Raw genomic sequence first — 24,235 nt, 5'->3', positions numbered from 1 at the left:
ATTTTCATAGTCATGAAAATAAAGAAAACTCTTTGAATGAGAAGGTGTGTTCAAACTTTTGGTTTGTACTGTATATATATAACGACTTTATTCAACAAATGATTTCACCATGGTGCTATTTTAGAGAGGATCCATGCACTGAACGTGAGCAGCGCATGCTATTATGTGTCAACTGAAGGGTCAGAGAGGTCTCGGAATTCTTCAAGAAATATCCTAATTTGTGTTCTGAAGATGAATGGAGACCTTACAGGTTTAGAACGACATGAGGGTGAGTAATAAATGACAGAATTTTAGAATTTTTTGGTGAACAAACCTTTTAAACCAGTGCTACAGAATGAGAAAGAGAATAATCTGAATAATTACCACAGGGAAATGTTCTTATAAATGTGTCACCATTGTGTGCTTGAGTTGGTTCTAGTAGTAATAGAGTCCTCTGCAAAGCTGTTTTTGAGGTAAATGTGAGCCCTCCGTCTGACTCCACAGCTTAAAGACAGCTCCCTCCTTTTCATTTGTCTCTAAAAAAACAAAGCAAGAAAAACATGACATATGGACAAAAATGTTATTGCCATACACACACACACACACACACACACACACACACACGTATGCATGCATACTGCACATACACACACACATACTGTATACACACACATATAAGGTCAAAAGTTTACATACACCTTGCAGAATCTACAAAATGTTGAACATTTTTGACAAAAGAGGGATCATACAAAATGCATCTTATTTTTTATTTAATACTAGCCTGAATCAGATATTTCACATAAAATATATTGTCCACAAGAGAAAATAGTTTACTTTATAAAAATGACCCCGTTCAATAGTTTACATAGACTTGGTGCTTAATACTGTGTTGTTAGCTGAATGATTCACAGCAGGGTTTTTTTTAGTGATAGTTGTTCATGAGTCCCTTATTGGTCCTGAACCGTTAAACTGCCTGTTGTTCTTCCGAAAAACCCTTCAGCTTCCACAAATTCTGTGGTTTTTCAGCATTTGTGTATTTGAACTCTTTCCAAGAGTTCAATGGTTTTGAGATCCATCTTTTCACACTGAGGACAACTGAGGGACTCAAACACTACTATTACAGAAGGTTGAAACATTCACTGATGCTCCAGAAGGAAACACAATCCATTAAGGGGGTGAAAACTTTTTGAATTTGAAGTTCAGTGTAAATTGAACTTATTTATAATAACTGACAACAAAGAAGAAAAGCAAGGGGAAAGCTGCCACCTGTTTTATATAATAAAAAAATACACAACTAATTTCATATTATAAATATTTTATGAATGTATTACTTTAATTTAGTATTAGAAAGCAAGGAAGGCAAGGTTTAAGACTTACGTAAAAGAGTCTCAGTTTATTAACAAGCTCCATTGTGGAAATTAGTGCACGTGACAGTGTCACACATACACTTCCACTAGTTGTAACATTATCAGGCACTCAGTATAATCAATACTCAATTATACATTGTAGCATTCAAATAGTTTTAATGACTTAACCTCCACTGAAATAGAAAAAAGAGGGACTCACCTTACTATTTGACAGTCCCTGCTCTGGAACCTGAAATTGAAACAGATTGTTATATAGTGTTGCTGGACAATTTCTCAATACATTTACTCAATAAAAATGGAGCATACTGTTAGCAGAAATAAAAGCATCTTTTGGCAAAGATTTTATAAATATAAAAATTAAAACATACCAAACAATATAATGTAATACATGTCCCTCTCTGTTTCTATCATTCAGGATGCCCCTGAGAACGTTCTGTCTGCTTAATAAGGGTACTGTCAAAAGTTTGGACACATTACTATTTTTTATATTTTTGAAATATGTCTCTTGCTTATCAAGCCAGCATTTATCTGATCAACTTCAAATAATGGTTTTCTATCTTAACATACTTCAAAATATTATTAATTGCTTTGATCAAAGCTCAGTGTTGGAAACGTGCTGCTTATTTTTTTAATTAATTTTTTCAATTCCAATTTTTATTTTTGGGGGGGGGGGCATGTGATACTTTTTTTTTTTTAGGATTTATTGATGAATAAAAAGTTATTTATTCAGCTTTTCCATCACATAAATAAATAATATTTAAATGAAAATTTAAAAGACTTATCATCTGTTAAAATATTTATTTTCGTCACTTCGGTCCCATTTTGTAATGTTTATTGTTACCTATATATCTGTCACCTGGTGTTGGGAAAAAATGTAAAATCCACTCAATAAATAAAGTTGGAAAAAAAAAAAAATATTTATTTTCTTTGTGGATATATTGTGAAATGTTATTTATTTCTGTGTTCAAATCTGTATTTTCAGCATCATTACTCCAGTCTTCAGTGTCACATGATCTTCAGAAATCATTCTAATATTTTGATTTGATGCTCAAGAAACATTTCTGATTATTATTATCAATATTTAAAACAGTTATACTCTTTAATATATTCAAAAATCATGATATACAACCATTCCAATGTTTGATATGTGTGTTATTAAATAGAAATGATTATTTTCATTCAGCATATAGCCATTAAATTCATAGAAGTAAAACATTTATAATGTTGCAAAAATATATTTCAAATAGATTATGTTCTTTTGAACTTTCTGTTCACCAAAGAATCATAAAAATGTTTCCAGGAATTTTTTTTTTTTTTATAAGAACCATTATTGATAACTGAGTACCAAAATAAATCCAGCACTCAACTGTCATGATCCTGCTATCTTATTCTTGGTTTTTCTCTTGTCTTGCAGCAGAATCATGACAGGGCCATGTTTTCATGTGCAGCACATGACCATTTGTTTGGCCATGTGCTTGCGTTGTCTCGTCATGTAACCCCGCCCCCTTGTGATCCTCGTTTTGTAATTATTAGCGTATCAGTTTCACCTGTTGTGTTCATTATTAGCCTCCCTTTATAAACCCCTTGTGTTTCTCTGTCCTGGGTTGGTTCATTGCCAAATATTGCCAACTGTTGCCAAACGTTGTCAAGCTTTGTCACTGTCTATCTTAAATGATATCTTGCTGTGAGTATTTTGTCTGGAGTTCTGTTCAACGTATAATGTAAATTGTTTTGTTGTTAGTAACTGTTTAGTCATCGTCAGGTCTTAGTCAAGGCTTTTGCCTTTTGTCTTGTTTTGCCCCCTCGTGGGTTTTGTTTTCTGTTTTTTGTCTTCAATAAATCTTGTGAGAGCATTCCGTCTGCTTTTGGGTTCATCAACCTCCATCCACATAACATCAACCTGCATTTTGGAATAATTTCTGAAGGATCATGCTCTGAAGACTGCAGTGATGATGCTGAAAATTTACAGGAATAAACTACATCTTAAAATATATTCAAACAGAAAATAATTATTTAACATTGTAATAATATTTCACAATATTACTCTTAACTTTATATTTGATCAAATAAATACAAGCAGTCTTAAAGGATTAGCTTACGTCTAAATTAATTTACTCATAACTTACTCCCTTTATTTATTGTCTTTCTTCGGTCAAAAAGAAATTAAGGTTTTTGAGGAAAACATTCCAGGATTTCTCTCTTTATAATGGACTTCAGTGGGGTCCAAATTGCATCTTCAAAACATGATCCCAGACGAGTAAGAAGGGTCTTATCTAGCAAACGATCGGTCATTTCCTAAAAAAAAAAAAAAAAAAGGAATGACAATTATTTGGGTTTGTCATCAAATGCTTGTCTTGCATAGCTCTGCAATGCGCATGTGTACTCTGTGCGGTTCCATTGGAAACAGATAAAAAATTCAAGCATTTCCTCAGCTGATCGTGTACAGCCCTTTGAAACTGCACTGGAGCTGCAATTTGGACCTTCCCCCAACTGAAACCCATTTATTCCAATATAGAGAAAAACTCTGGAATGTTTTCCTCAAAAATAAGGAAATTTTAATTCAGAAGTAAACTAACGTTAATCCTTTTTTAGAGTTAGCACTTAAACATTGCTAGCTCACTATAATTACCACGCAGAGTAGGCAATTAATAGAAAGAAAGAGTTAAAATAACTAAAGTTTAAATTAAGTAATTAAGTTAAACATTTGTTAATTATGTATATTTGCAGACCTCTGGACGTTTTCTGTTGGGTTTTCTTAATGTTAGCAAGTCCTCTGATAACATAGGCCTTAGTGTTCGCCAACAATACAGTCTGACACTGATATAAGGATCAATAAAAACACCAAACCTTTAAGTTATCAAGTAAGTTACACTGCATAATAAGACATTGATTTATTAGTAGAACAGTTTGTTCGCACAGTGTGTCATACCTTGGTGAGGTTTTTGAGGATAACAGCGAGCAGTCTGTATTTTCCTCGACCGTCTTGACGTCTTCTCCTGTTCTGAACTCCAGAAAAAAAAAATGCGAGCTCGTTTCCACGGACAGGGCTCAGATCCGCTTTGCGACTGTAATTCCCGCCCACTGAAACCGCACCTGGGCTGGATCCGTGTTACAGCCCTGAAACGGATGTGACTGTAACGCGGATTTGCTGGTTTGAATACGAATCCGGATCGGAGTCGTCTGCTGTCTGGGACGTGATACCTCTTGGCCTGCTGTACATGAGACCCCTACAGTGGTGGCTCAAGACCAAGGGATTTTCCCCGAGGGGCAATCCACTTTGAACTATCAAGGTCACACGGCGCTGCCTCCGTGCCTTGGAAATGTGGAAGAAACCTTGGTTCTTGAATCAGGGCCCGGTGCTGAGAGCTCCTTGTCGCCGTGTACTACTAGCGACAGATGCATCCCTCACTGGTTGGGGTGCGGTCATGAGTGGCCACCCTGCCCGTGGTCTGTGGAGCGGTCGCCATCTGACATGGCATATCAATTGTCTAGAGATGCTAGCAGTTTATCGTGCACTGAAGCACTTCCTCCCAGACCTAAGGCGTCACCATGTGTTGGTGCGCACCCACAACACATCGGTGGTCTCTTATATCAACCACTAGGGAGGTCTGCGTTCGCGCCCCTTGTACAAGCCAGTGCACCAGATCCTTGTGTAGTCCCAGAGCAAACTCCTCTCATTAAGAGCAGTATATATTCCTGGGAAACTAAATATGGGAGCAGATATACCGTTGAGGCAGGGGCCGAGGCCCGGGGAATGTAAGCTTCATCCCAAGGTGGTGAAGCAGATATGGAGAGTTTTTGGCAGAGCTCAAGTAGACCTGTTTGCGACTCAAGAGACATCACAATGTCCCCTTTGGTTCTCTCTAGTTCATCCAGCTCCTCTGGGACTGGATGCTATGGTACAGACCTGGCCGAGGCTTCTTCTGTACCAGTTGGTACAGTTCTGGAGTTTCTACAGGCCAGGCTCTCTGCAGGGTTGACCCACTACACGCTGAAGGTTTACGTGTCGGCCATTGCATTGCCCTTCTCGATGGTCAGTCTTTGGGAAGACACCCCTTAGTTACACGTTTCCTCCGCAGTGCGCTGAGGCTGAGACCTCCAGTACGGTCCCGTATTCCCCCATGGGACTTGGTTGTGGTGATAGAAGCTCTTTGCAAATCTTCATTCAAACCGATTCAAGATATCTCAGACAGACATCTGACTCTTAAAACCGCCTTTCTGTTGGCCATTACCTCTCTGAGGAGAGTAGGAGATTTACAGGCCTTCTCAGTGGCCCCTACCTATCTTGATTTTGCACCTGGCATGACCAAAGTGTTCATATACCCTCGAGCGGGATATGTTCCTAAGGTGCCCTCTATCACACCACAACCTCCTACCTTTCGGGAGCCCGACCAAGAGAAGCTAAATTGAGTGTGTCCAGTTTGAGCGCTGGATGTATACGTCCACAGAGCTGCCCTGTGGAGAAAACGGTCCAATTGCTTGTATGCTACGGTCCCCCCAAGAGGGGTTTTCCTGCTTCTAAGCAGACTATTAGTCGTTGGATAGTTGAGACTATCAACGCCACCTATGAGTCCTCTGGTCATCCCCCGCTGTCGGGAGCCAAGGCTCACTCTACACGGGGTATGGCGGCCTCCAAGGCCTTTCTAGCAGGTGCGTCCATGCTGGACATCTGCAATGCCGCGGGGTGGTCCACGCCTTATACTTTTGCAAGATTCTATGGCTTAGACATGCCAGTCACTCCAGGCACTTCAGTCCTCTAGCTGTGCTCTTCAGATACACACTAGGCAGGGGTTGGTAGTCTGGCAGCGATGGTACTCGTTCCCCAAAGCGTTTCGACGCAGCTCGAGTTCCTGAAGAAGAACGTCTCTAGGTTACGTATGTAACCCTAGTTCCTCGAGGGAACGAGACGCTGCGTCTTGAGGCCATACCCCCATACCCCCTGCTGGCGCTTGCTGGTACTCGAAGCAGAAGCCAGCTGTGTGGCTCGTGCCTTTATAGCTTCCTGGTCGCTTACGTCACCCCAACCGTGACGTCACGCTCTTCTATAAGACCGATTAGATATGATATTCAGAGTCGCTCACGCTAAATGCGTTCCCCAAAGCGTTTCGACGCATCGTCTTATTCCCTCGAGGAACTAGGGTTACATACGTAACCTAAAGACGTTTATTGAAGATGCAGGGCAACCACCTTGAAGTGCATTACAATAGTCCAGTCTAGAGGTCATGACTGCATGAACTAGCTTTTCTGCATCAGAAACAGGTAACGTTTCGTAGCGTGGCAATGTTTCTAAGATGGAAAAATGCTGTTTTTGTCATATGGGAAATAAACTTAAAAATAACGAAGAGTTAATAATATTGAGAAGTTTAAGAAGGTTCTTATGCTACAGGTAACAACTCTTTCAGTAATTTAGTGGGTACAGGATCTAATAAACATATTGTTGCAGTGATAAGTTTATTTAGCTCTTAGTTGTAAAGCACTGCAGTTTATCTTTGCAGTTTATGATGGATGAAACTGAAGTATTAGACGCTGTAGAATCTACATTTGTTATTGTATTTCTGATGTTATCTATTTTATCAGTGAAGAGATTCATAAAGTCATTACTATTAAACGTTGAGGGAATATTTAAATCGGGTGGCATCTGGTTATTTGTTAATCTAGCCACTGTGCTAAATAAAAACCTTGGATTGTTTTGGTTATTTTCTGTGAGGATATGCTCTGCCCTGGTGACATTTAGTCTAGTTTTAGTCAATGAAAATTGTATTTTAGTCTCTTTTTAGTAATGCAATTATATTTAACCCAGTCAATATACTGTAGTATAAGTAGTAGTACAGACGAAACCAAAATCTTCATTTCAAAGAAGGTTTCTTATTATATTATTGTTACCTTGTAGAATCAAGAATACATCCATTCCAGACACGGAAGACGCTCTTATTTGAATTTACATTTATTTTACCAACCAAACATGTTAGAACTACACATATTGATCCCTTTCTCTGTGTCATACTTAACTTTGTTTGTTGTCGTCTCCTAAATACTGCCAAGAATGGTTCTTGAGGAAATGACGTCGCCTGCGTCTGTGCAGTGTGACCTGATGCAGCCCCTGAAGTGAGACACAGGAGACAGAAATACTGCAAAATAATAATAATAAAGCGACTGAATGAGACGAAATTACATAACATTTTGGTCAATGAAAGTGAAGAGACATTTTAGCATAGTTTTTATTTTGTAAACCACATTTAGTCTCATTTTTATACGGCAACAATATTGGATAATATTTGTACATTTAATTTCAGTCATCATCACATGACCAGCATTTACGCTGCATCTCGTCTCATTTTCATCATGTGTTAAAGGTTCATTGATGATAATTATTGTCCTTTAAATGTGAAATTTAAAAACTTAATACATTCTTTAATTTTTTTTATTGATAAGTACACACAAGTGAATATTTGAAATGATGCTAAAAAAGGCAATCAACTGCATTCAACCTCAAACACTTTCCTCGCCTTATATGTAAAGTACATACATTTGAAGTGACATTGAACCCCAACACCCCACCCCTACCAAAAAATGTGTAATTCTCTCTCCAAGCTTAAATTAATTATGTAAACCCTGTCAACAGTGTTTCGGCATGTTGCGTTAACTATATTTATTTTCAGTATATATATTTAAAAGTACTTATTATTAAGCCTACTTGTCATATTCTGCATGTTTAGAATAATTCACAGAGCAGTCTGTTGTGAAATGTGAGGAACAAATTAATGCATTATCTTTCAGTTTGCTCAGGTGTCATTAATAATAAACTTTAGTCATGCATTTCTTAGGAGACCTATGCAAATTTATTGGAGATGCAGTTTTCTTACATCCACCGACAAAATGCCTGTTTTTGATGGTCTTTCTTAGGATCTTTATGCAACAGCACTATCGCTCTTTTGATCAATGGACAGACATAAGTTGTTCAGAACACTCATTTCTTCTTGATTACATATGACATTGACACATGTTAAGGGGTGTATCAAGGATAATCGTGATGTCTTTCCTTTTTTTTAAATGATTCTCTTGATCTGAATGTTTCAGAAGAGTTTATACTAAATAAGCAACATTTAGCATGTCCATGTTTATGCTGCATATTGAGTAGTTTGCTGTTTGAACATAATTTCATGATCATTTGTCATAATTCAAAAAGATTGATGCATGATGATGCAAATTGGATGGTACATCAGCATCCTGTACATGGTATCTGTAAATATGTTACAATTTAGAATTAAATGCACAGTCATTGGATGCTGGATGGCTTCTCAGTGCATTAAATGCTCTTACTGACAGTGTACTTTAGATGCCATGTAACTCATTGACCACAAGAGGCTGGTATTTCCTAACAAAAGCCTATTCACTGAAAAACAGTCCGGAAAAACTAACATAAAACGGCTGATGTCAAGTTTTACTGGGATCTTGGGTTTTTGGACTGTTTCTGTCATTTAATTTCTCTCTGTAAGGTTTTGACCTGATTAACTGGAAATGGGGATGTGATTTATTCAAGGGCGTAGATTTGGTTTGAACATTGGGGGAATGCTGCCCGTTATTTTTTTCAAAAAAAATTTTTTTTTATGTGTATTGTTATTGGATAATTTATTTCTTCCTATCTATCTATCTATCTATCTATCTATCTATCTATCTATCTATCTATCTATCTATCTATCTATTTATCTATCTGGCAACATGCTTTAACTGATTACAAATTCGAAATATAGAAATATGAAAGAGACAACATTTAGACATTTATTTTAAGATTTTTACATTCCACCTTAATGCATTTTAAATTTTTTTCTAAAGGGAAACACATCTTTAAAACATTAAAGGCATTAATGTATAGCCTAACTTTACAAAACTGCTGTTTTTCTATACTGTTTCCTATTTTATTTTATTGATTGAATGGCATCTTCTTTACCTGATCACCTGCTCCTCCCCTCCCTCTGCTGACTTTTCTACCCTGCAGCTATATTTACCTCGAATCTGTTATAAAAACATGTTAAGAGATTATACACCTCATAACGTTCTGAAATTTGTGTGTAATCATCATTCATAAAATTCTAACATAGTAGAGATTATCAAAAGAAAGAAATTAAGTATTGAAACCGCCAGTAGGCGGCAGTGTTTCACTGTTTTAATGAGTTAGCCACTTAAATCGTTAACTCATCCAATTCGTTCAAAAGTCAGATTAATTTAGTAAGAAAACAAACACCGATGTGAATACTTTTGTCGTTGATAATTACAGACACTATTGAAAAATATACTAGCAAAACAGACAGCTGCTTTGGTAACTTGTTATACTGATAGTTATAGCTAAATACATTGCAATGGATTAGCTAGCTAAAATATATGTGGTGTGTACTAACTATTACACAATATTATCATACCTCATTCTCAGTACATGCTTTATTTTTTTGCATCCCTCTCTGACCAGCAGTTAAATATAGTCCGCTGTGCAGCGCTTCTCTTCATTTTTGACGTGCTCTCCCATTCAAACACTTCTTCTTCTTCTTCTTCTTTGTTTTTAACGGCGGTTGGCAACCAGCTTTTGGTGCATTACCGCCCCCTTCTGCTCCGGAGTGTGAATCAGACAATAGGCTTACAATCTAGTTTCTACATAAAAAAAAAAAAAAAAAAAAAAAAAAACACTTTCATTCATTACCCAACACACTTACCCATATCCCTATTTTATCTTCATAACCTATTGAACAAACCAGTTTCCCTTAAGAAAGTTAACAATATCCTAACCTGTGCTCTATCACCTATGCTCAACACTCCTTTTAATGTTAAATCCTGCACCCCTATTTCCCTCAAATTATTCCTCATTGTTACTCTCTGTTCCTCATACCTCCTGCATCTTATAATTATGTGCTCCACTGACTCCTCTTCCTGACACCACTCACACAAGCCTGTCTCGTGTTTTCCTATCATTTTCAGTGATCTGTTTAAAGCACCATGCCCCAGCCTTAACCTTGTCACTACAGTTTCCTCTCTCCTGTGCCCACCACCTAACCTATTTATTTTTACACTCTTTTGAATTTGATATAAATGCCTTCCTTTCTCCTCTCTGTCCCACCTTTCTTGCCAAATTTGGTTAGTTTTTTCCCAGATGATACTTTTGACCTCTGCTTTACTTATTTTAATTTGCATTTCTATATTTCCCTTCTTTAAAGCCCTCTTTGCCAATTCATCCACCTGCTCATTCCCTTTCACCCCTACATGTGCTGGAACCCACATAAATTGTACCTGTCCTCCTTGATTTGTTATTCTTGTTACTGACTGAAGGACTTCATATAATACATCTTGACGGCTAGAGTGAAAAGACCTTAAACTCTCAAGGACTGAGGATGAATCGGTGCATATCAGAACCTTTTCTTGACTTGTTTTTTCCACCCACCTTAACGCAACTAATACTGCCACCATTTCCACTGTATATACTCCTAAAAAATCAGATGTTCTTCTATTAATTCCTATTCCTTTAGCAGGTATTGCCACCCCATATCCTGTCACTCCTGTCTCAGGTTTCTTAGAACCATCTGTATACACATGTACAAATTCTTTATAATCTTTATTTATAAGGTACTTAAATGCATTTACCAAATCTATCTGATCTTTTCCATCATCCTTCCTTTTTAATTCTAACAAATACCAGTCAATATCAGGCCAAACAAGTAACCACGGAGCCACCATTGGATATACTACAGTAGGGCTCATCTTCATATAAAATACTCCCAATTCTCTTGCTACCTCGTTGCCTATTCTACTAAAATTCTCTCCTTTGTAACTTGCATTCTACCAGGTCTCCTGCAACACTATTTTTGTGGGGTGGAACTCATTATGACCCTGCAAATTAGCCCAATAATTTGTCATCAGCTGCCTCCTTCTAATTGCTAACGGCATTTCTCCCATTTCTACCTGCAGTGCAGGTATTGGTGAAGTTTTAAAAGCACCACTACACACTCTTAATGCCTGTGCCTGGATCCCATCTAGTTTCTTTAATAGAGATTTGGCTGCTGACCCATAAGCTACACTCCCATAATCCAACACAGATCTAATCAATGCCACATATACTGTTTTTAATGCATAACAACTAGCTCCCCATTGCCTACCTGTCAAACATCTCATTACATTAATTACTTTTTTGCATTTTCCTTCTATTTTCTTTATATGATCTACCCATGTTAACCGTGAATCGAAAATAATCCCCAAAAATTTGAAAGTTCCAACCCTTTCTAATTCTTTCCCATACATATTTAACTTCATCCCTTCCTTAATTTGTTTCTTGGTGAAAAAGACTGTTTGAGTTTTTTCTATTGAAAACTTAAACCCCCAATCATATCCCCACTCCACCACCTCATCAATTGCTCCTTGTACTTTCCTGATTGCATGCTCCATATTCCTTCCCCTTTTCCACAACGCCCCATCATCCGCAAACAGTGACCTCCCTATATCCATTGGTACCTTAGTAAAGACATCATCAATCATGATGATAAAAAGTAGTGGGCTAATCACACTGCCTTGAGGTGTTCCATTGCCCACATCGAACTGACTTGATATGTCTGACCCTATTCGTACTTCAATTTTTCTTCCAAACAAAAAATTCTTTATCCAATTAAAAACTCTTCCACCTAGACCCATCAAGTGCAACTTTATCAACAATCCTTCCTTCCACATCATGTCATACGCTTTTTCTATATCAAAAAACACTGTAATGACTGATTCCTTATTTGCCTGAGCCTTTCTTATTTCATTTTCTAGTCTTATAACCGAATCCATGGTACTCCTCCCTTTCCTAAACCCACTTTGATATTTTGCTAGTTTTCCACTTTTTTCTAGTATATATGATAACCTTTCTGTTATCATCCTTTCCATAATTTTGCATACATTTGATGTTAATGCTATTGGTCTATAACTTGTGGGTTTAGAAGGATCCTTGCCTGGTTTCCTTATTGGAATAACTACTGCTTCTTTCCATGCATTCGGTAATCTTCCCTCCTCCCACACTCTGTTATAAAGGTTCAGCAACTTTAAGAGTGCTTCTTTCCCTAGATGTTTTAGCATGACGTAGCATATCTGATCTTTTCCTGGAGATGTTGGTTTAGCTTTATTTATTGCTCTAATCAACTCTGCCATACTAAAAGGTTCATCAATTGTATCATCAGTTTTTTCCCTCCAGTCTAACACACCAGGATACTGATTCATTGTGTTTTCCTTTCTCATTTTGCATACTTCTGACAAGTTATCTGAACTGTGAATTTTTACAAATGTTTTTGCCATTACCTCTGCCTTATCCTTATTGGAGATTGCTGTACCTTCCTCAGTAATTATAACTGGAATTTCCCTTTCCCTCCTTACTCCACCCATCCTTTTTATCATTCCCCAAACCTCACCAACAGGCGTTGTTCTTCCTATTTCATTGCAAAAGTTCCTCCAACTTGCCCTTTTAGCTTGACGCACTGTTCTTCTCACATTAGCCTGTGCCTTTTTATACAGAATCAAATGCTGCATGTTATGGGTGTTTTTAACTAGTTTAAATGCTCTATTCCTGTTTTTAACAGCTTGACGACATTCTTCTGTCCACCATGGTACCAGTTTTTTATTCCTCCTTTGTTTACTCCTTGGAATAGATCCACCTGCTGCCATAATAATTGCTGATGTTATTTGTTTGTTTGTTTCATCTATATTGCCAGAAATGTCTATCTTTGATAATGATTCCTCACTTAATTGCTGGAATTTTACCCAATCTGCTCTTCTAAAACCCCATTTTGGTATTCCTTCACCTGGTCTTATTTCCACTCGCTCTCCCACTGAGCATGATACTGGGTAGTGATCGCTGCCCACTGTAGTATCGCTCCAAACATGCCAGTTACTTATTCCAGCCAAGGGATTAGACACTAATGTAATATCCAATGCCGATTCATTTCCTGTTGTTATGTTTATTCTTGTTCCTCTTCCGTCATTCATACACACCAATTCCTTATCATCCATCAAATCTTCTATTACCCTTCCATTTACATCTGTATGTGAGCCCCCCCATATTTTACTGTGAGCATTAAAATCTGCACACCATATTACTTTGTTTCTATTATTTCCTTGTATCCTTAATAACCTATCTACTTCCAACCTTTTGCAAGGATTATAGTAGTTTATTATAACCACTTCCTCCCCTCTTTCCCACACTACTACCTTAATGTATTCTAAATCCTCTCCCTTTTCCAGTACCCTATATGGAACATCTTGTTTAATAAACGTAGCACATCCTCCTCCTCCCCGTCCCCCATTTTCTCTGTCATTTCTTATCCCTATAAATCCATGAATCACAAACTCTAAATTTGGCTTTAACCAAGTTTCCTGGATACACACTACATCTGGATTTATTTTCCTGTCTTTAATGAAATGTTTGAATTCCTGACCATTGGCCAGTAAACTTCTTGCATTCCATTGTAAGATGATAACCATTAATATTAACCAATACATGGTGCTTCCTGGCTTGACTGATTGGTGAGGTTCTCCCTCACTTCTTCCCACGTCAGTCCCACTAGTCCTAAATGATTTACTGCTGCTTTGACAACCAGCTGTATTTTATCATTTTTTGATTTTACTTCAGCTGTACTGTTTATCACTCCTGCAATAAACGTCACCAAGTCCTTTTTATCCACATAAATCTTGTCACTTGTTCTTTGTTGTTGTTCTTCCACCCCCAACTCTGCTTGTTCTATAGTGATATTATTGTGTACTCTTGACACTCTTGCTGCTTCTGCATAAGTGATCCTTCTTTCAACTCTTATTTTCTGGATTTTATTTTCCTGTCTCATCACCTCACATCCTCTATAAGCCACATTATGGCTTCCTCCACAATTACAACATTTTGGTTGCACTCCTGCTCCACACTTTCCGTAGTCATGCTCGCCCCCACATCTAGCACATCTCTTCTTCTCTTTACAGTTATTGGCTATGTGTCCAAACCTCTGACAGTTAAAACACCTCAATGGTTTTGGTACATACATTCTCACTGGGTAGCTCATATAACCTAGGTATACCTTTTTTGGCATATTTCCCCCCTCAAATTCAATCAATACCGTTTCACTATCCTTTTTCACTCCTTCTCTTGTAGTTTTTAATCTTTGTGCAATCACTATTTCCCCCCCTTTAAGATGTCTCTTAAGTTCTTCCATTCCTACATTCATTGGTACCCCTGTGATCACTCCTTTGCATCTTCCACCATTTTGTTCTCCCACCCTCCGTGTGTTTATCACTTTCAGTTTTCCAATCTCTTTTACTTTGATTGCTTTCTCAAATTGATCTTCATTTGCACAATTGACCAACAAATTTCCATCATTTAGGACCTTAGCATATAAGATCTCCCCTATCTTACTTGCCAGATGTTTTGTTAATACAAACGGGTTGATTATCTTCATGTTTTCTTGATCTTTTTCATTGAATCTTATTATGACTATAAAATTCTCATGTATTTCCTTCTCATTTCGCTCATGTTCTTCTTCCTCACTTTCCGAATTCTCATCATTTTCATTCCTTATTCTTTTATTCCCTTTTACCTGACTGACTCTCTTTTTTGAAACCTCTCCCTTCAATATTCCCTCATTTCCTTCTTTCTCTTCACTGTAATCCATTTCCGCCCACCTACCTACGTCTGATCCATTCACGAAGCAGTCGTGCTCAACCGCTCCCAAAACAGTATTTCCAATGTTTTTTGAATTTCCCGCTTTCATTCGATTACTATTTCCTCGATCACGTCCTGCTGATGTCGCCGCCATCCTCCTCCGGATCGTGCCGCGACCTCTCTCCAAATGATCACCCTGATTTGTGTCTGTTAACGATGGGAGTATCAAGCTGTCCTCCGTTTCGCTGCTCGGGGTATTCAGGGCAGTACCACTTCCGCCCTGCTCTAATGATCCCCATTCAAACACCACTCGCTTGTTTTGGTGAAAGTGCGACTCATTGGTTGGACGTTACCAATCGGTTCAATGGAGGGGGAGTATTTTTTGTCTGATTTATTATGACATACTCATATTTGATTAGGAACAAAATTATTTTTACAAAATAAATGAATTCTATTTTTTCATATTATATTTTTCATTTGATCTACTGTGATTTTCATGTTGAAATAATGGGGGGGTTGTAACTGATGGATTTGAATATTGGGGGGGTTACCTCCCCCCCATCCCCCCCATAAACTACGCCCCTGGATTTATTTATTTATTTGTAGCTTAATGTAGCTGTGCAAATGTGTTATTTTTATTATTATTATAGTAATTCCTTACATTAAAAACAGTTCTCAGAACCGCTACATCAGAATTTTAAGTAATGGCCAATTAAAAAATTAATTAATTAATTTGTAACAATGGTACATTGCCATTGCTTTTCCAGGTAAATGAGTGACATGAACTTGGCAGGTGCCAGTGAGAGGCAAGTGATTCTACCACAGGGTGGTGCACCTCTGTCTGACAGATTGCCAACATCCCATTTATTCCAAATGTTTATTTACGTAGTGCTATATCTGTTCATACCTGCAGTTTGTTTCAAGGGGCTTTACCTTTACCACAAGAAATAGAGTCTAAAGGAGAAGGCACTCTGTAAGCCACGTAACTAACCATCTAAAATAGTGTCACAGCTGTTCTGACATAATCCACAACACTCTCACTGTTCCACTTGTAGTAAGGGTACGTTCTAATATGCCATCTCAGTCACAGCCGGAAAGTGTCCACCTTTTGACCCCCACCCTGAGAATGCATATTTGAATCGAGTTACTGGCCTTTTCAAAGCTTCATTTATGGCATTAAGGCCAGTTCTCTGAATTTAAATTGGGTATAACAGACACATTTTTCGGCAACTCAGCATGTACTAGATGTGTAAGAATAAACCTCATTAGTTTTTGCATGAATTCATCATATAAAGTGCTAAAATGTTTGTTTATTTTGATTACTTTTATAATTTATGAAAAAAATTTGAAGCTGGAATGGACTTTCAATGGAAGGACAGAAATCCCTCAGACTTTGAAAATATTGTCACTTGTGTTTCAAAATAAACGAAAGTCTTTTGGGTTTGGAATGACATGAGGGTGATAAATTGATTTCGATCTTTTCAAGTGATAACATTTGGTCATCTTTAATCCTGAGTGTAACTTGTGTCCAACTAGTCAACAATGCACTGATGCAACAATAAACATTAGATTTCATTTGTGTCAGTTTGCACATTCTCTTGATGAAACATGGATAGTTACGTTACATTATGAGTGGATAGTGGCACTGGCCGAGTTTCATTTTTCAGAGGCTCAATGATCAGATTCATAATTGTTGTGTCTTGTTTGAGTATCAAGCAACCCCTTGAGGATTTCTATCTCAAATATGTCTTATTGGTCATTTACACTGATCAAACAGAAATCTGAATGAAGTGACCAGGTGTAAATACTGCTTTTATGTAGCGGTCGTGCATGTTTTCTGGCCCTGTTTCTGATCAGTCTTTGCTAATTCCAGACAAAAGTGGTTTCAGGAAGGTTTGTAACTCTTCTCCTGACCTCATTCCTCATCCTTGTACATTCTGGAACATAAAAGTAAATTCAGCATCAGAAAAGCATACCGTTCTAGATTAGTTTCAAAATCTTTCCTGCTCTTGCAGGATAATCCTTGCGGCAGGGTGCTCTGTGAACATATCTTACATCATCACAGCCTTCATATTCTGGCCAGTTTGCCCATTCATGTAGTTCCAGAGGTCTGTGCTTTCTAGGAGCTTTAAAGGATGGGAAGCCCAATGGATTTCAAGCTTTTTAATATACAATTTTAGTTTTTATAATAAACAAATTTATTATTTTATATTATATAACAACTTTTCCAAAAGCTGAACTTCTCTTGTTCCTTTGCCACCCACACTGTAAAATTTTTCGACACAGTAATTAATTGATGCCAAAAAATGTGAGGGAAAATGAAATCAGTCTGTACACGTCTGTCTTTAAGAAGAGAATGGCTTAGTATTTTGATGTTATAATGGAGGAACCTGCATAAATGGCAGAAAATTATTCAATAGGCTGTGATTTTTGAAGTATTCTTTCATTTAAAAAAAGAAGATGCATATAAAAATAAATGTTTAATGTGTATAAATAAATAAATATATATATATATATATATATATATATATATACACGCACACACTGTTAGATAATGTTGGTTTGTATCTGTCAGTTTCATATTTTTTGTAGAAAAATGAAAGAATCAATGTGATGTATTCTCTACAGAATAAAAAATAAAAATAAAAAGTCGCCTTTCATATATAAAATACAAAAGTTTCTCATGGTTTAAAAGATCACAGTGAGTAATAAACAATACATTTAGCACATATACATAATTGTTTTATTATTGTGTACTGTACATTAACAAATGAACATTTTAAACTAAAAGAAATAGTACAACTATCTTTAGTTTGAATAAAACCATTAATACTAAGTTGTTTTGATCCTCTTTTTGCATTGTAGGTTTTGGGTCAAGCATTCTAGGGTTAAACATCCTGCTTAGATGCCTTAGTGTCACAACAGGATGTACTTTTAGGACTTACAGGAAATGCTTAAGACCTGTACCACTTTCTTCTACAACCGGGCAGGTGGCCACTTCAATCACCGGGCTAAGCCCTCGGAAACAGCGTGTTACGTCTCACTGAGTGGGTGCGTGCCGGAGCACGGTCCCCACCGGGAGACTTGTAGTGCTGCAATAATCATGGAAAGACTTGCGGATGAAAAAGGCTGTTTGAGATCACCCTAAGTGAACAGGACAGCACGAGTAATACAGGGGTCTGTGCGGTTTTATAGTTCAGTGCCTAAGTTTTGAGCGTGCGCTCTTTGCAGCAACGTGGGTGGCGGGTTACACTATCATCCCTCCACCCTCCACCTCCCCTCAGCTCTTTATTGTCATTGGCTCTTTGCAGCCCTTCTAGTCATCGCTCAGCTGCTCGGAAAATGGTAATATTGTTTTTTTAAATAATGAAAGCCGAGCTGAGGGCTGAATTCCTAAATAGTTGGGCCAAAAGAGCTGTTGTAGCTGCAGATGTCCAAATTAGATTTACATATTAATTGTTTACACTTAATTTAGCACCAATAGCAGCAGCGGTGTTCCATTAGCACAAGCGTTCAGCCCATTCGGTCCTCCTGCACAGGCCCTCAGAGTGTCACATAAACAGACCTGAGAAAAATAACTAGAAAGACAGAGAGAAACTTTCCACTGCTGTGTATTTCCTTTTCTCCCCAGGTTCACTCTCACTCCCTCCTTTCCTTTCTTAGCTTCCTCCACTTGTTTGCTTTTTATTTGAAGTGCCAAGCTTGGCGTTAAATCTTATTTTTTGGTAAATAAACCGGTTTCTGGTAGGAATTACATACAACTTGGTGTGAGGTCTGCTTCATAAAAAGGGGCCTGGAACCTTTTATCTGAAATGTTTCTGTTTGTGTCCTTTGTATAGATGCCTTCTGACAGCTCCGAATGAAAAAGAGCAGGTTTTATCGCGTTTCTTGTGGTGAGTTTGTGGAATTTTTCCCCCTCTCCAGGCATTGTGGTCTGAGTTATTCGACGAGGCTGTACGTTCCCCCGTTTCGTTCCTTTGTTCTCAGCTGTCCCGTAAGTAGTTCCAGGGTTTGGAGTGCTCTCTGTTTCTCTGTGAAGATCCAATGTGACACCTGCTGTGGTGAACGTGAATGGAGTAAGGGAGTCTGGATGCAGCTGCCCATTCCCACCGCAGTTAAAGCTACAGCGCACTCCGGTTTCCCTTAAGTATGTTAATCAGTCTTTCCACACTATGTACTCTTAAATATAGAATTCAGAGAACTTGAGTGAACATATCCAAGATCTACAAGATAAAAGAATTCCATGAAATCCCCTTGGTTAAGGGCTAAAACCATCCTTCCACCAGAGGTCAGTATTATATTAAGAAGTACTGACATCAGTTTTAAGTAATGATACCTGTCCCCTTCAAATTAATATAGTATTTCTAATATATAATCAATGTAACATGCTTTCAGGTGTTCTTGGGTCTATTTCCTGATTTTAGGTTAATCCATTAAAACCAAAGACTCATATTTCATGACACATAATTTGATATTTTCTTAAATGTTTGAAACATGAACAGACATCCCAGCATTGCAGATTTTATACTGGCCTCATCTGTTTGGAGCGCTTATACTGGAAGTACATGGCGGCCCATGACTGTTGTCTGTTGCTCCTCTTCCAGCATCTGAAGCCGTCTCCAGTGTAGCCTTTATCACATTGGCAAGTGTAGGAGCCTTCTGTGTTCACACAGCTGGCTTGGTGGCTGCAGCGATGGTTGCCTGTTAGACACTCATCTTTATCTGTTTATAACACATAAGAAAAGGAAACTCAGATGAGAGCTGTTGATGAACCGGTCTTTCTGTTACACTATGAAGACTGTTTGGTTACGTTATATTTTAGACTGGACATTTGTGTGCTGAATTATTGAATCGGACTGCTTTAAAAGGCTCCTTTGGCAGAAGTCGCTTTTATTAATACATCACTTCTACCCTGTGTCACAAGAATGTGCACAAATTTTCTCTGTGTATTCTCTGTAATTTCCAATTTTTATATATGTTCTGTTTTCAAAATCATCCCAAATTTCTTAAATTATGACTTTGAGAATACCAATTTGAAAGACAGTCCATTTTTTGATAACTTAAATGACTTCAGGCCTTGGTAGATAAGGATACCTCGACATGTGACTGCATCCTGAAGTGTTCCCAAGACATATCCATCCTTACAGACACAAATGAAACTCCCAAAAGTGTTCCTGCAGGACTGGCGCTCTGTGCAGGTGTGGGAGGGACCATCACACTCATTTGTGTCTACAAAAGACAAGACTGTTAAGTAGATGCAATAAGATAAAATTAGCATTTCAGTTGCATGCCACTGTGGTTCAGTTCATTCATATGACAATATGAATACAACAAAAGACCCTTTTCACAGACTGTGATGACATATTTTCACAGTTTTTTTCTTTTGATGTATGTTTATAACCGTGTACTTTGTATTTTTAAACAATGGCATGAAGTTAATGTAACTGTGTGAAAACAACGGCTGAGAGAGTGACAACAAATTGGAAATCTTTCTCTTTTCTGACCAACATAATATCGCAATATCTTTTTCCTCTTTTTTTTAAAGTCATATAAATGCTATCATTGATTTTTTTTCTTTTGCTATTTGAGCAAATGGGAATGCATTCATCCAACCTTTACCCAACTATGATGACTTCCACTTCATAAAAACATGGAAATGTGAAAAGTGTCTGAATGATCAAACAACACACAAAATCAAAAACTTTTTGCTGAGGAATTCCAACAGACTCTAAACAAATACAACCCCATTGTAACACTTACACTGGGATAAAAGGCAGAATAGAACAAGTGACTGCTTTAACCACTGAAATGTGCACCTCTGTTAACAACAAGGTAAAAGCCCAGAAGATATTTATGCTCTTTAAGCAAGTAAATTAAAGGCTCTCTGGAAGTCTGCAGCAACATTACCTGCATACGCTGTGCTGTGCTGCTCTCGCTCAATGTTAGTATGTGACCTTTACATTAGACTGTCATCTGTAGGGTTGTAAACACAGTGGCTTTTAATTTCTATAATGAAAAGAACAAAGCACAAAATGCTTAAAGTGGCTCTGCAGTGATAGAAAAGGCAAGTCCAACTTCTTTTGACCTGCCTTCTAAATTTCTTTTGGATCAGGTCTTCTTAATATTGTTTCTACAGGGTCATTCTACAACTTTAGAAATCTTGGGACAAACAAACTGATAAATGTCCTGTGCTGGAGGAGAATACCATGAACATTTAGGCTGAGGGTTTGTTAATGACAGACTTTCTGGCTTGTAGGTGGAAGCCATTAGCTTGCTATGTGGGGGTTGTTGAAATGCCCTGTATGCTGCATGGGAAGCTGTCTCCACACCTGTTCTCAGTGGATGCCAAAGTGATATCTTTTGGCATAGGCTGCTTCACCTCACTCCAACAGTTCTGTCAGTTCAAAGGAGGCTGATTCCTACACAATCTCTTACCTAGCAGCAATGTCCACTTAGAACATTTTGCCCCAATTAAAAATGGCAAAAAAAATTTAACATTCCATTTTTGCTGTGTACTATATATACAGTACAGACCAAAAGTTTGGACACACCTTCTCATTCAAAGAGTTTTCTTTGAGAGTCACACTGAAGGCATCAAGGGCTATTTGACCAAGAAGGAGAGTGATGGGGTGCTGCGCCAGATGACCTGGCCTCCACAGTCAATTCCACATGTGTTAATTCATAGTTTTAATGCCTTTAGTGTGAATCTACAACTTTCATAGTCATGAAAATAAAGAAAACTCTTTGAATGAGAAGGTGTGTCCAAACTTTTGGTCTGTACTGTATATCCAATCATTGCCTAGCAGGACTCACTGACCATTGGTTTATTCATTAAATTTACACAGATCTAATGCATAATGCAAAGGCTAAACAATATGTCTGTACTTGAGGCTCAAACTAAATTTAACACAAAGGAATGAGGGATAAGGCAACACTGGGAATACAGGATCACCTTTGCAGGTTCTGCTATCTGCAGCCAAGTAGAGCCCTAGAGGACACAAACAGTCCATTTCACCATCTCTATCAATCTGGCAACCAAACTGACAGTAAAGGGAGGTGCAGTTCAATTTCTCTGGAAAGAAAAAGAGAGAGAGAGAGAGAGAGAGAGAGAGAGAGAGAAACAGCTCATCACAAATTTGGCAACAATTTGGTTCACCTAAGATAATTTGATACCTTATGCATTGCCTTACTGATGCAGGATTTGCCATCAGTGTCCAGTGTGTATCCAGGATTGCAGAAACAACGGTAACTGCCAATAGTGTTCATGCAGCTGTGGGAACAAGGCCTCATAGGTAGCCCACACTCATTGACATCTGTAGTAAAAAGCAAAAAAGAAAAAAAAAGTAAATCTGTGTTTATCTGTAGACCACATCCCAGTTGATCTTGATATAGCACATTTTTTTATACAGTACTTCAACCAGGTCATATCATACATGTTGGCACAAAAAACAATATTTACTTTAACTTTTATTTTTAATAAAAAAGTTTAAATGAACAGGGACTTTATAAAAAAAAAAGTTACTTGGGTCACTCTTTCCTAAAGCTGGGATTCTTTAGGATATGAAGCACTGTAGGTGCTACACAAAGCCGAAAAAAATGCATGTTTTGGCAGATGCTATCACCTTTTAATGAAATTGATAGTTATTCTGGTGTCATTAAATGAAGGTACCCGTCCTACTCCTTCTTTATCAATCCCACTGTGACTCCTTAGACCAAGCTTCTGACCGTTACACTCTTATTGTTTAAAAAAAACAACAACAAATAAAACAACAACAACAAAAAAAACAATCACAATTCTCACAATATCATCGTTTTAAAATCAGACCTATTTTAAACATTATGTTATCAATCTTACCTTTGTTGCAGTTTTTGCCCTTGTAACCCTTCATGCATGAGCACCGATCAGCCCCAACGCAGAATCCATTCTCACAGGGCTTTTTACATATTGCTATCAGCCAAAAAATACATCATAACTTTAATTAAAGGTATGATTTGGCCTTGTGACATAAAAATACAGGTAAAATGACTAAATTGCTCACGTTGGCAGACACCGTTAACGTTCTTCCATCCATAACAGCAGGACATAGACGGCTCTAATGCACAGACTCCTGGTTTCCTTTGTTCAGTTAAAGGGTCTGTCTTTGTCTTTAGTCTGACAGAAGATTGAGAACATTTTATAAATGAAAATCAACTATCTGCAATGTATTTTTGACTGCTCAAAATTATGAAGAGAAAACTATATGAGGGTGGAAAAAATAAAAATGTTTATTTTATTAATAGAAATTGTTGTTTGCTCCTGTATCTTAAGAATTAACCGCTGAAATAACAATATTGGCAGAGGTAGATAAAAAGTTGTCCTCACCTCAACAACAGGTTTTTATCTTTTGAGATAAGTCAGTGTGGATCAAGAGGACAGACATTCAGATATCATCAACATTAAATATACTTTATATGTTGGAAACATATATTATAAAGTATGAATTGCCACATTTTAACAGGTTTTGAAAATTATATACTTAGCTCTGAAAACAGCTTTTTTTGTGGAAGAAGGATTTTTTTTTCAAGTCTTAAAATATCACATATATATTGTAGTCATGCATGGATCTTATAGCACTACAATAGACAGTTTCATGGTGAAATAAAAAAAATATTTCTACTTACCTGTTGGGAATGGCTATATCAGGAACTACAAAGAGAAGTCCAATAATGAAGAAGTGTTGATAGATACGACTTTTAAACTGCATCATATTGATTTTTTTTTTCAGTAGACATTGAAAAGCACTTCCATCACAGTTTATTTTCTGTCTAGCAGAAGATGCATTTGTGCCAGATGTAACAAAGGACAGTCCCTGATAAATCCCTGGCAAATAGATGGGAATTGTGTGGGTTTGTGTGCAAGTGTAGACAGGTCATGTCCCCTGCATGCTGATGAAAGGGGACACTGTCTGGTGGGATGTGACTGTGTGACTAGTTAGGGAAATGAAGTCAGGCAGTCTGTTAAGTTCACCATCTGTGATATATATAATGTCTGCACATATGTGGTTGGTTAATATGTTCTACATATTATCATATACCACTACAGTGTAACTTTTTTTGGCTTTCATTGATTCACACATATTCTTAATCACAAAAATTAATAATCTGCAGATGCACTGCCATACCACAATTAGAAAGTACAGTACCCCTTAGAAAGTCACAGACCTGTTAAAGACACTTACTTTATATCAGTCTTTTAGAG

The 24,235-nt window shown here is 37.5% G+C and overlaps 1 protein-coding gene and 1 long non-coding RNA gene across 2 annotated transcripts; both read right to left on the bottom strand.

Moving 5' to 3' along the window:
• Nucleotides 1-346: 346 nt before the first annotated feature.
• Nucleotides 347-4,513, bottom strand: LOC132143105 (uncharacterized). The gene is made up of 3 exons (XR_009434192.1): nucleotides 4,276-4,513; nucleotides 1,546-1,575; nucleotides 347-515 (listed from the first exon to the last, which is right to left on the bottom strand). It is a non-coding gene; the product is annotated as an uncharacterized LOC132143105 (long non-coding RNA).
• Nucleotides 4,514-18,184: 13,671 nt separating this feature from the next.
• si:ch211-194g2.4 (nephronectin) lies at nucleotides 18,185-23,835 on the bottom strand. The gene is made up of 7 exons (XM_059553254.1): nucleotides 23,659-23,835; nucleotides 23,037-23,149; nucleotides 22,853-22,945; nucleotides 22,188-22,310; nucleotides 21,950-22,069; nucleotides 20,092-20,226; nucleotides 18,185-19,719 (listed from the first exon to the last, which is right to left on the bottom strand). Exons 1-7 carry the CDS (start codon nucleotides 23,742-23,744, stop codon nucleotides 19,520-19,522), a joined length of 870 nt encoding a protein of 289 aa, XP_059409237.1. The 5' UTR covers nucleotides 23,745-23,835; the 3' UTR covers nucleotides 18,185-19,519.
• Nucleotides 23,836-24,235: the final 400 nt, after the last annotated feature.

Source organism: Carassius carassius, chromosome 7 (assembly GCF_963082965.1).
Source record: "Carassius carassius chromosome 7, fCarCar2.1, whole genome shotgun sequence".
Classification (NCBI taxonomy): domain Eukaryota; kingdom Metazoa; phylum Chordata; class Actinopteri; order Cypriniformes; family Cyprinidae; genus Carassius; species Carassius carassius.
The sequence above is the reverse complement of the archived record's forward strand: the minus strand, read 5'-3'. Positions and strand labels throughout refer to the sequence as shown.